Source organism: Chrysemys picta, chromosome 4 (genome assembly GCF_011386835.1).
Source record: "Chrysemys picta bellii isolate R12L10 chromosome 4, ASM1138683v2, whole genome shotgun sequence".
Lineage (NCBI taxonomy): Eukaryota > Metazoa > Chordata > Testudines > Emydidae > Chrysemys > Chrysemys picta.
Genome location: NC_088794.1, coordinates 74,267,920 through 74,281,070, shown reverse-complemented (window position 1 = coordinate 74,281,070; position 13,151 = coordinate 74,267,920). Strand labels below are relative to the sequence as shown.

The following is a 13,151-nucleotide window of genomic DNA, read 5'->3' as shown; positions in this document are numbered from 1 at the left end:
ATGCACACTACTTCTTCCTGACAGTTTGTCTTCAGCCACTGTGCTGCCTGCAAAGTGACCTTCTTTTGGTTTTGGAAATTGCACCTGTCATATGGAGCCTAATGTTACCTTGTGTCTTTGTAGTGCAGCCTATTTAAGGTACCATGACAACTTTAATCCTCATGCAGTATTTCCTGATTACTGTTTGTTTAACTAGATTGAGTTCAAGCAGCACTCTCTCACTAAGCACAGTGAAACGAACATTTGTTATCTTGCACAACAGCAAAGTGATCTGCTTTTTCCTCTATATCCAGTTCTCTCCACCCTACCTCCTGCTGGCATCTTATCTCCATGGAGAAGAGGGAGTTTGAGAGAGCTGCTTCTTCTGGTGGTCATCATGCTTTTCTTTAGACTTGCAGATAGGTGGTATCTGTAAGAATCATGTAGCACCATCAGCACTTTCACAGGCTGTCTACTTAAGCAACTGAGCATATCACCTTCTTTAGGCATATTGCCCAGGATCTGAAAGCCTGAGTCAAACCCTGTACCTGAAATGCATATACAGCCTGCTTCAGCTTCTTAGCCAGATGCTTTGAACCTTGTTCAGCCATTTCCAGATGGGAGAGGTTCTTATTGGTTAAGGGTTTGATCCTGCAGGATGCTGAGTATTCTTGCCTAATCCAGCAAAACCCTTAAGCACATGCTTAACTTTAAGCACATTAGATGTCTAATTTACTTCAATGAGCCTTCTCTGCTTGGAAGCCAGCTTCAGGCCTGGCTTGAGGTGGTCGACTGAGGTCAGTGGCCTCACAGCAGTGCTCCATTCCTGGCAGGATTGAACCCAAAATGTTTATTTCAAAAGTTGTCTACCCATTGTTAGGTTTGCATTGAGTGATTTTCTCTTTGGTGGGATTGTGTCCAATAAGCTCTTCCTGTAAATGTGTGCACTGTTTTGGGTTTTTTAAATAAATAAATTTTATTTAAAAAAAAAAAAACACGGAAAAAAATTTTTTTTGGAGCTAGAACTTTGAATATCGACTGTCCTTGAGAGCAATCCCATCTAGAACACTTGACTTCACACATGCAGTGATAAGGTTATTTTCACAACCAATCCATGCTTTATTAAAAAAAAATTAAGCTACAAAGTTATATAACCTACTGCTGGACATAGAGGATCAAATGCAAGATGCAGGCAGGTGCAAATGCACTATATGTAGAGAATAAGAAGACACAGCGGGCTAAATTCCACGCTCGGTTACTGCTGTGCAACCCCACTGACTCTGGCATTTTATTAAGGATCTAGTAATTGCACAGAGTTAACTGAGGGCAGAATTTGGATCAATATAAAATGTTACATTTCTTTCAGTCTGATCCTGCAGGGTGCTGAGCACTCTTGCCCAGTCCAGCCAAGCCTCTAAGCACACGCTTCACTTTAAGCAGGTTGGGTGGCTCATTAACTTCATTGAGCCTTCTCTCTTTAGTAGCCAGCTCCAGGCCTGGCCTGAGGTGGTCTGACTGGAGGCCAGTCAGTGGCCTCATAGCAGTGCTCCATTCCTGGTAGGATTGAACCCTTGGTCCCTTTAATTAAAAAAAAAAGTGTTTGAAGTCCTTACATTTATTCTTGTTCCCCCTTAAAATTCAGTTATTAATCCTTCAAGCCATCTTAATAAAGGCCCCAGCAGTTTAATTATTCTGTCTTTTGGTAGTTTAATTATTCTCTCTTTCTGGGAGGTTTACTTTTTGCTCCTGACCATAGTTAATATGTCTGACATGAAATATTTATATCACCATTCCATCCTGCCGATGAAGACTAAGTGCTTTTTCCTTTAGTAAAAAATGTTGGATTATGAATGTGACTATCAGACTGTAACTTTAAAGTATATTGGACACAGTATATTTAAATAAAATGGATGGGTGTTTCCTAATAATCAAAGATGGCGTCAGAGATTTGTTAGGGCCTGATCCAGCCCCCCTTGAAGTCCATAGGAGTCTTTCAGCTGACTTCACTGGATTTTGGATCAGACCCTTAATGTTTCTCTGGTGTTATTGCCCCAGTGACCAAAGAACTGGATCAAGGGGTTAATAAAATGGGACTGGGGTAATAAAAATAGACCAAATATATTCCTGAATGGGAATCAATATATAAGTGAACTATTTCTCTCATTCTTCACTCAGACTTTATTTCTGATCTTTTACATCGCAATTACTGAAGCAGATGGTCCATCTAATCCAGGGCCCTGCTTCCAGCAGTGGCCAGTACCTAATGCTTCAGAGGAAGGCAAAATGCCGTAATTGCAGTAGTAGGTTTAATTTTGCTGGTGTAAATCATTCCGCTCCAGGATGCACTGCAGAGAACCCTCCTGCCTTGAGGGAGAGTAAGGGCTGAAGACTGCCAAGGGGTGGGGAGATAGCTGAAATGGTCACATAGGTTCCCATCTCTAGTGTTTACATGATTAATTACAGATCAATAACCTCCCACTCCAGAGCTTTTCTAGCTAATTAGCAGCAAACAGCAATAAGGTATAAATTTGCTATATTACCCATCATGAACTAGATGAGGATCAATTGTGCTGATACCTGATGACTATCAAACCATAGAATAAAAGAGGCAGAGACATAGCTTAGTTGGACCTAGTTGGCTCATAGCTAGGTAGATAATAATAGTAATATTTAGTTCTTACATAATGCTTTTTATTTTTGGACCTCAAAGCACTGAACACACACAGCGAGAGAGAGAGATACCATTACCCTAGAGTGCTTTTGGTAATATATGTGATTAAAGATGCCAGTAAAAATAGTACAGGGTACTTGATACACGCCCAGAAGATCGTTTTCAGGCTGCATATCTGTTTGTTCGCTCGCTTCAAAACTGTATCGTAATCTTAAATTGCACAGGGTTGTAAAAATGCGAAGTCAGCTCCCCAGCACGGACTCTGTGGCAAGGGTGCTACTGGCCCTTTAAGAAGCCAACTCGGTCGTGATGCTGCTGTTTGTGTTGCTAAATCCCCCGGAGTCCAGTTAAGAAATGGGCAGCTGTCTCTTTAAGTGTGATTTCCTTCTATTGTATTTGAATCGTGATCAGGAAAAAGGAAATGAAACCAGAGACTCGGGGCTGAGCTAAATAATAATAAGGATGATGCTGATCTCCGCATCTGCGGCATATGCACCTATCTCAGTCTAGAGCATGTACAGAGCTGTCCAGGCAGAAAGCATAAGCAAAGCAAAGGGGACTCCAGGGTAAGCAGCAGTGACAGCTGAGACAGTCTGTTTCCATCAGTGATCTGAACAGCAGCAGCAGCAGCTGGGGCTGCCCAGCCACGCAGCAAACAGGAGGAGCATTGCAAGGATGGGAGGTTAGATCCTAAGGGTCAGCCTTGCGGAGACATAACCCAGCAGCAGCAACCCATATTTCTTTTTCTCTTTGGTGTTGCAGGAGGAAATCCTGTGAATGTCATTGGGGGGTGGAGGGGAAACTCAGCTGGTGAAAAGGCATCAGGAGCAGACAGCCTTTGTCGGGGCAGAGGGGGCAGATCCTACCAGAGACACACTACAAAGGAACAAGCCCTGCCAATGTCATCAGCCATCGAGAGAAAAAGCCTCGATCCTTCCGAGTAAGTGGCCTTTTTTTCTTTCCTAACCCCCGCTCTGCCTTTTGATGGATATTGAGCTTCTCCAGCAAATGGGCTTGAAAAGGACTTTATGGGCTTCAAGAGTCCTTTATTATTGTTGTTGTTGTTAATTATTATTATTTAGTTATTGTTTATTTTGTGTAAGCACCAGTTCTAGGGAGACGCTTTGGAGATCTCTTTCTGGTAGAAGGTGGTTCAGCAATATACTAGGGCTGCTTTTACCTTCAAAATAATATCCCTGCATGCAACAAAGTCCCGAGCACCACCACCACCACCCCTTCCAAACCCTGCTGCCATTGTAATATATTACAACCTGGGTGGATTTGGTAGTGTGTCACTTTGGTGCCTGTAATGGGGAGGTTTGGTAGATTTCTTTGAGCTGGTGCTGGACTAGGCAACCTCTGTGGATATCAGTGTGCTAATCATGTGGATGGCAGCACCAGCCCAGAGACATCCAGTTCCCCATTTTGAGTTGAAACCAAATTATAGATTCATCAGATTTCTCAGGTTTTGTGACATACCTGCCAAAATAAACCTCCTGTTTGAAAAAATCTAACAACCCTTAAGATCAGTACATTCCCCCCTCCCCACTTCTTGAGATTCAGTGATGCTGATGAGAGTAATTCAGAGATACCGGGTGCATAATACTTTCCAAAGCTTAACTTGTTTTCAGTCTCTGCTCCATGTTTAATCTGCCGAAGTAGCTGACTAGACTGAAAGGTCAGAGCTGTTATCTGATGGTGTACAACTTCCACATTTTCATACTACAAGTCAGTTTGAAACTTTCAAAAGATTATAATGGTGGTGTGGGGGAGGGAGGGGTTCCATACATGGACCACAAATATATAAAGAATTGATACACAGAGGGTGTGGGAGGAGACATTTGTTCTCATTTGCCACCTTTGTGGAAGAGGTTACATAAATTCAGTAACTGATTGTAGCATTATGATCTGGCTCTTTCAGTAGATTTCCTGGAGCCATCCATTCGGACACCAAGCACATGCAGGCACTTAATTGCAAGAGGAGTGTTAATTCAGCTCCACAATGTGTGGTGTCATTCCACTGAATTCCAGGGCTGTACATCTCAAGAGCAGCATTAAGCGCATTGCACTTGTCTGTGTCTTAGGGGCACCGTGATATTACAGAGAGAAAAAACACTTGTAAAGTCCTGGTTTTCAAAGTAAAACTTAAAATATTATTTCCCCCTATAAATTTAATTAATTTGGGCTTTGTTTCCTGTAAGTCATTAAGAATGTTGTCTTCTGAAGCCCTAATCTAACATGTGTAAAACATAACTCACACATGCTCCAAGGCAGTTAATATGTCATATCAGACATTTTGCATTTGTTACCATTTTTCTCATTTCCCATTGATTTTTAAGGAATTGTAATTTAACCTTCTAGGTACTTTTTAAAAGGTTTCAACTACAAAGTAGTAGCAATATTTATTTATTTACCTACTTTATGTTCTAGTGAATAACTGCTTGGTATGAAATCCAAGCACATAGAAAAGCTAATGCATGAAACAGAAATTCTATTAAAAATAAACATAGACTCAGGGCTGGAAAGCAGCTCAAGAGATCATCTGCCAAAGTGTAAGACTGTAGTACCTGACTTGGGCTTTGAAATAACGAACTCATGGTTCCTGATATTGGTGCACGTATGTGTACATCTGAACTCCCAAAAGAAGGGCTGCATTTATTGTGGAAAAGCTGCTTCCTTATCTCCTCATATCCCTAAAATATTCTTGTGGACCTGTAGGATTTACTGCAGATAAACACAATGCTTTGTTCTGTGGGATAATGCCCTGTTTATATTATTTGGCTTATGTGTGTTGTTTAGTGCATTGATGTTTTCAAGCCAGCCTCACAGAAACATCATGCATTCCTTTATAGTTATATATGTGATTGGATGGTACTATGAGTAGCACTGTATGAAAAGCACAGGGCACAGAGGTACAGGCAGTCCTCGACTTTAAGATGTTCGAGTTACAACGAACTGAACTTATGGTGGTTCTACATTGATACCCTGATTCGACTTATGACTATAGGTTTCAAGTTTACGACGCTCAGTCCCGCAATAGAGTAGATTGCGGTTCCGAGTTGCGACGTTCTGACTTATGACGCAATTGTAAGGCATTGCCTCTATATGCTTTGAAATTCTAGGGTCTGATCCTTTGCATGTAGAAATTCCCATTGACTTTACTGGCAATACTGGGCTGGCAGGTGTGGACTGCAAGTCATAAGAATGTTAGGACACAGCTATATAAACTGTGAAGAGTGAAAATGGAAGTGCATAGGAGCAGATGCTATCTTATGACTGAATTCTGAAGTCAGAGGGAGTTTTGCCTAAGTAAGGACTGCAGTCTTTAGGATGGAAGTTCTGGAGCACTGTACGTTTTTCAGACACTGAAGAAAGTCATTTTTAACTAGGAAACTGTTTTTTTCCAGTAAGTGAAGGTAGTAGAAAAATGTTAGTTTCCCTGGCCTGTTGGAAATGCTAAACAGCCAGATTTCTTTCTGGCAGTGTAGTTACATTCTGTCCTCAGCAGTGCAGTTGCAGTATGTAATAAAAGCAAATTGTCCACAGATTGTGATATCAATAACTGAATAAGGTACTTAAGAATATTGGGCTAGATTCTGCCAGGTGTTGAGGGCTCTGGCTCTGATTCAGGAACGCACTGAAGCATGTGCATCTGAGTAGTTGAATTCAATGTGACTGGTCACATGCTTAAAGTTAAGCATGTGCTTAAGGGTCTAATCCAGTGGAGTCCTATTTCCACTGACTTCAGTGAGCATTGGATAAGGCCCTACATGCTTTGCTGGATCAAGGCTAGGGTACTCAGCACCTTGCAGGATTAAGCCCATAGGCGATTCTTTTAATTTTTTGCCAGTAGTGTTTCTGGCAGAACTTGCAAAGTGGTGCAAACAGGCTTTCTTAAAGTGTATTTGCAGAAAATTATGGCTTCATCCCCTGTATTAGTAGATCCATTTCTTCTTGTTCTTGTTTAAAAATGATGAGGTGTCAGACTGGTATAGGAACGAAATATTGTGGATGAATATTTGCTTCAAAAAAAACCCTTAAGGTACTACCACAATACAGTTTTGGGACCTGAGTCTCCTCTCATCCACATGTGTATAAATCAGGAGTAACTCCTTGAAGTCAGTGCAGTTATACTGGTGTAAAACCAGTGAAGGTGAGATCAGAGTCAGACTCTTGGTTGCATTAACCAGGAGGAAAAAAGTATTGTAGTAAGGTTGGGTGAAATTCTGGCACCACTGAAGTCAAGAGCAAAACTTCCATGGGGCCAGAGTCTTGCCTGTTGTATTTATTCATTTTTAATTTTATTCAAACAGATGCCATCTTTAGGCTTAGCCTTCAAATGTACCTTCCTCAAAGGAAAGTTTAATTCCATGCAACAATCCTGGAGGACTCTTAGTATACATCTTCTAATCCTGCAGCCCTTTTTAAGGCAGAATTCCCATTGATTGCAGCAGCTCTGCAGAATGAGGACTGCAGGTTCAAGCCCACAGAATGAGTGTGTATTTTTTTTAAGAGTGCAATTGTTTTATAATACTGTTCGTGGTCCTCAACAATCTATAGATAGATCTTGGGGTTTATACTGTTTGAAGGGTGTCCCTTTTAAATGCTTACTGATAAACATAGTAATCTTATTGAAAAACACCATGTAAGATGTCCCTTTCATGGTAGGGAAGGCATTGCTACATTTTGCTATGGATAAAAGGGAACTACTTTAAAATACCAAAATGATTACAAAAAATCCCAGGACTTAATGGTTGTCATCAGCATATGCAGAAGCACAATCAGAACTTCACTGAGACCGTGAATCCAGACTCTCTTCCTCCAAAATAACTGTCCCTTACCTCGTGTGTTAAAGGACAATCTTGTTTATTTTATAGCAGTGTGGTGACTATGACTCATAGTTGGACATTTTTATTCTCTTTAGTAGAGGGCAGTAGTATACATGTACAGACAATTCATTTACAATATGTTAAATGTGTTTACTGCAATGAACAGCTAGAGGTGTTGTACAGATTGTCATGTTTGCACCTTAGGCTTGGTCTACACTACCCCCCCTAATTCGAACTAAGGTACGCAACTTCAGCTACGTGAATAACGTAGCTGAAGTTCGAAGTACCTTAGTTCGAATTAGTTCAAACTTACCTTGGTCCACACTCGGCAGGCAGGCTCCCCCGTCGACTCCGCGGTACTCCTCTCGGCGAGCTGGAGTACCGCAGTCGACGGCGAGCACTTCCGGGTTCGACTTATCGCGTCCAGACTAGACGCGATAAGTCGAACCCAGAAGTTCGATTTCCAGCCGTCGAACTTGCGGGTAAGTGTAGCCAAGGCCTAAGTCTTTGCACAAGAAGAAACAAAGAATTAACAATGTTTTTGCCACCTTTGGTGATTTCCTAAATATTAGGCTGTTCTGTTTCTAAAACAAATGAAAAAACCCTACTCCTGCTCCCATTGATAACAAGGAGGTGAAGGGGGCTGCCATTGACTTCAATGGGAGAATAATCTGGCCATAATTCCTGTTCTAATTAGGCGACTGGTTGGATTTTTTTGCTTGTTTGGTTGAGTTTAAAGGGCTTTCCCTTCTCCAACAATTGTTTCATTCTCTCAGGGAACCAGTGGATGAAGTGCTCCAAATCCCCCCTTCACTGCTGACATGTGGAGGTTGCCAGCAGAACATTGGGGACCGTTATTTCCTGAAAGCGATCGATCAGTATTGGCACGAGGACTGCCTCAGCTGTGACCTGTGTGGATGCAGGCTTGGAGAGGTGGGGAGACGATTGTACTATAAACTGGGCAGGAAACTCTGCAGGAGAGACTATCTCAGGTACAGAGCCTTCCTACCCTATACTAGCCTATCCTAACTTGCTTTCTTTCTGTAATTTCAGGTTTATTTAGGTATTTATAATGAAGCTAGGATCCCTAATGATGTTGCAGCGCAAGAATCCATGAAGAGATTATACTGAATAATTTATTCCTAAAATATAAATGCTGAGGGTAGTTACAGTGGTTGCACCACCTTTTGCTAAGTGGTGCTTCCTGATCTGGGAAGCTAAGCGGAGCTGAGTTGTGTTAGCACTTGCATGGGGACACCTCGAGTAGGTGCTGAAGAGTCAGTGAGTGTTACTCTTCCCTCTGAGTCAGTAATGAGCCAATGCCCCAGCATGGTTTTAGAGGAGTTGTACTTCTGCAGGTGTTGCCTTTCTGATGCATTGTATATAGTAACTGAGGCCTAAAGGATGAGTGCATATGAAAGATCTTCTGCCACTTTTGTAAGAATAAGGTATCCTGGTGCCTAGCCAAATTCCCTCTCCCACAGTATAATAATACCGCTTGGAAAAGAGATGTTTTGCTTTGCTACTCTCTATGTGGGGGAAGAGGGGTGTTTTGCTGTGCAATAACTGTGATTTGAGTATCAGTTTTTAAAGTTCTCTAGGACCCTTCAGGCTGAAAGGCACTGTGCTGTTTACATTTATTATAATAATGATGGCCCAGTTCAGGAGAACTTGAAATCAATGTAATTTAAGCATGTGCATAAAGTTAAGCACATGCCTAAGCATTGTCCTGAATAGAATGGACTTAAGCATTTGCTTTAGTGTCTTCCTGAGTCTGATCCTATAAGAGCACCTATTACAGATTTTGCATTAGTAGATCCCTGCCCATCTTTCTACTTATAAACTTTGACAAATCAGATGAGTAAAGTTTAATATATTATTTCCAAATAACTTGATAACAAAGAACCTGTGTGCTCTTGATTACAATTAAAGTGTATTGCTCCTTCTACATCATTTGTTATAATGTATCCTTTGTGCTCTAGGAGCTAGGGGAATGGAATAAGTAGGAACTCCACATTTCCCCCCCCCCCACCAAACTTTTTAGGGTCTAGTTTTATATTGAACCTGATATTCCTTACACAAAACTCCCTTTAAGAGTGTAGGTAATTGGGAGGGGGAGATAGTAGAGTTCCTAGTAATTTTATCCCATAGCTTTTCCAATGGGAGTTTTGCTAGAGACTGGAGGTTGGGCCCCAATAGTGGCTTAAACTGTACATCTCCATTATATGACACATTCTAGCACTGATCCAGTCCCATGTGCGCTTGCCAAATATTTATTAACTTTTTAATGGAAGAATAATAGGCTATGGGAACAAAATTAATGTGTTTTCTGTACAATGAGACTGCGTGTTTTCAGAAATGAAGCATTTCACAACCTTTATATAATATTAATATCACTTTCATTAGGCAGAAGTGAACAGCGACATCTCCTGGTGGACAAGAGAAATTATTTCTTTTTCCATCAGAGATCTGAGTCTAATAGGTTTTTTGTCTTTCAAACCTAGTAGGTTACTTGAAGCAGGCACAGCCTGTGATAAACACAGTAAAAATATGGGAAATGGACTCACTAGTTCTAAAATTAATGTGGCAAATCAGAGAACTTAAACACACAAGCAAATATTTCAGACAAATAATATTTCTGAATTTCTCCCTTTCTTATTACAAATAATACGTTTCTGTTTATGTATTAATTATAGGGGTTTTAAACTCTGCAAGCTGCGGCCTACAGTAGAGGATGACATTACATTATGACAAATAGCTGAATAGGTCATCGTGTTCCAGCTGAAAGTCGTACATTTGTGAGAGGGATAAACATGTTGTGCAGGCATTAGAGGGTCCTTTCAATAGACAACCCAATAATTATGGTCTCAATAGGATTTCTTAATATGGCTTAAAGAGCAATCCAGATCATAAAATCCTTTGGACTAAAATGGATTTCTAGAGGGTCGTAGAATCCAGCTCCTGAAACCTAGCAGGAGTGGTTTTATGAGTAGAGAAACATTTGAGTTTTAAAAAAATGAGGAGTCCGGTGGCCCCTTAAAGACTAACAGATTTATTTGGGCATAAGCTTTTGTGGGTAAAAAACCCATGAAAGCTTATGCCCAAATAAATCTGTTAGTCTTTAAGGGGCCACTGGACTCCTCATTGTTTTTGTGGATACAGACTAGCACTGCTACCCCTCTGATATTTGAGTTTAAAGGAATCCCAAATACCCTGCAGAATCCTAGAACACAGCCTGCAGCATAGTGGTGACAAAACTGAGCAATGGCAAGATTTATCAATCAGCAGATAATTTCTATTGATTGATTAGGAAAGATACAAGTGAAAGCAAGTATTAAGAGTGGGAAGAATGTATTAGGGTGGTTTGAATTCATGGTCTGATCTAGAGAGGTTCAAATCTCATTGAAGTTGCTCATTTCCTTTTCAGAATTAGGCTCTTACTTTGATCACAACAAACAGGTATATTCATTTTAAAAATAGGTGACACCCTTGGGTTCTTGGCAGGTCACCACTGCTGGATGCCACTGATGCTGGAAAGTTTTGAGTGTCTTGTTGGATTTCATCAAACAAATGTTTAAACTTCTATGTATCTTACAATGCAATGTTAAATGTGGCAAAAAGCCAATGTTGTGCACTTCTTTTGTTTCAGTTCTCTCTCTCTCTTTCCCCCTAACCTCCCTCTTCTCCAAGGAAACTCTGCATAACTCTTTGTTGTTGTTGTTTTAGACTCTTTGGCCAAGATGGCCTTTGTGCTTCCTGTGACAAGCGAATCCGGGCCTATGAGATGACTATGCGAGTGAAGGACAAAGTATACCACCTGGAATGCTTCAAATGTGCTGCTTGCCAGAAACATTTTTGTGTCGGCGACAGATACCTCCTCATCAACTCAGACATAGTATGTGAGCAGGACATCTATGAGTGGACTAAGATAAATGGGATGATATAGCCAGGACATGCCTCATAGTCATCAAGAGGTATCTTATGGGTGGCACAAATGCATAGCTGCAATGAGGAGATAATTGCTCAAACTATGTGCTTTGTCTAAACTGGGGGGGAAAGACCACAGTGTAGGCCCTTTTCAGACAGTGCTACATAGACTCTAAACTACAAGCAATAGCAAATAGACTGACTTCTATTAGCAAAGGCGTATTGACAATAACTGACATTATCAGCCATGTAGGCGAGAGTTGGGGAACAAATACATTGTGATAATGGATTCTCATAACTGGAAACGCAGTAATGACTTGTGTAAAGAGACATTATGACTTTGACACTCGCAGACTAGGATTGTGCAATTGATTTTTCTTCCCATCTTTTCTAGTTACTCTGTTTAGACAATAGTTTCCAATATAGACATAAGGAAGGACACTGGCGATGAAGAGTCAGTCAGAGTCTCCAAAGCCTTAAGCTTTGTGCAGGAGAGTAAATGGTTTTTTCGCATGGAAATCTCTCCCTCTCCCCTGAGAATGAAAAGTGCAACATCTAGCCCCAAACAATTCTTTCAATAAATTCTCATGAATAGCTGTTTTCAAGCAGCACTGTTTGAAGGTCAGATGCTCCACAGATCATTTCTATACAAATATAAATCTAAAGAGTTGTTCAACTATTTTATTAATTTAGATTATATCAATAAACTATTTGTTGTGTGTAGTAAGAACTTGAATGCTTTAATAAAAACAACAAAAGGTTTGAGTGTTGTTATTTCTTTCGATAATGTACAACCATTTGGACGTGAGTTTGCTTTTGCATCAGTATTATTTATTTCATTTATTTGCACCATGGCTGCATTTGCCTACATTTGGTGCACAGCTGATTCTTATCGATCTGCTCAAGGGCATATTCCAAAGGGATGTGATCCAGTCTAAGGCAGTGACATAAGAACCCAGGTTGCTTTGAGTGAGTTTTGTGTAGCTCTTCCTGAGGAGGGAGAAAGTAAGCAGTGATATGGGACAGTGCATGTTCTGGAGCTGGCTGCCAAGCAAAGAAAAACATTGTTCAGCTGCTTCATAACAAAGACAGAAGCTGTCTGAACCCAACAGAGTCCATGAGGAACAAGGATCTCCTAAGAATGTGGTTGGACCTGATTTTCTCATCTGCACATGTGTCATTCCTGAACCTAATGCAACAGATCTGCAACCACCCAGGATTCACCATGTTTAGAGAGAATGAAACTCCATCCCTTCCTGCAAAACCATAGTCTCTTGACATAAAGGTAAATCTCTTTTAACTGTAGCAGTATTAAGGCTTATGACAAACACTTGAGCAGGTCTGACATTCCATTTAGTAGAAAGTAGTTGCGAAAATTCACACTAGGCAATACTAGAGTGTAACTAAGTGAGTCCAATGCTCTCAGCGCATGGTGCATCTGCCTGTCTGATGGTTTTCAGCAGAGCTATTACCATTCACCACATGCTGTTACTGACCCCTACATTTACAGTTTTACAATTTATATTCTCTTCTTTGATATAGCTACTGGTGTTGAGGGGCAGTAAGGCAGCAGATCGCCCTGTAGCCACAGAACTGGGGACCCAAGAATAAGGAGCATAATGAGGACATGGAAGAAGGGAGACAGTGTGTCCAGAGAATGCTACTGTGGTCCAAATATTCTCAGTTAATGCATTAGCCCGGGGGCCATAAACAGCAGATACTTTTAGCAGCCTTAACACTGCTTT

At 40.9% G+C, this 13,151-nt stretch overlaps 1 protein-coding gene across 2 annotated transcripts; it reads left to right on the top strand.

Annotated features, from left to right (window-relative positions):
- Positions 1-2,855: 2,855 nt before the first annotated feature.
- LMO2 (LIM domain only 2) lies at positions 2,856-12,168 on the top strand. 2 transcript variants are annotated; one of them, XM_005304554.5, is made up of 4 exons: positions 2,911-3,216; positions 3,413-3,590; positions 8,256-8,471; positions 11,206-12,168. In XM_005304554.5, exons 2-4 carry the CDS (start codon positions 3,550-3,552, stop codon positions 11,423-11,425), a joined length of 477 nt encoding a protein of 158 aa, XP_005304611.1. In that variant the 5' UTR covers positions 2,911-3,216; positions 3,413-3,549; the 3' UTR covers positions 11,426-12,168. The 2 variants fall into 2 exon arrangements, with proteins under 2 accessions (XP_008177749.1, XP_005304611.1); XM_008179527.4 differs by having other exon boundaries at positions 2,856-3,590.
- Positions 12,169-13,151: the final 983 nt, after the last annotated feature.

Bases quoted from the DNA above. Each gene is read 5' to 3' on its own strand.
- LMO2 (XM_008179527.4), top strand. From the start codon at position 3,550: ATGTCATCAGCCATCGAGAGAAAAAGCCTCGATCCTTCCGA. The intron at 3,591-8,255 runs GTAAGTGGCCTT...TCATTCTCTCAG, and splicing joins AAAAGCCTCGATCCTTCCGA to GGAACCAGTGGATGAAGTGC. The intron at 8,472-11,205 runs GTACAGAGCCTT...TTGTTGTTTTAG, and splicing joins TGCAGGAGAGACTATCTCAG to ACTCTTTGGCCAAGATGGCC.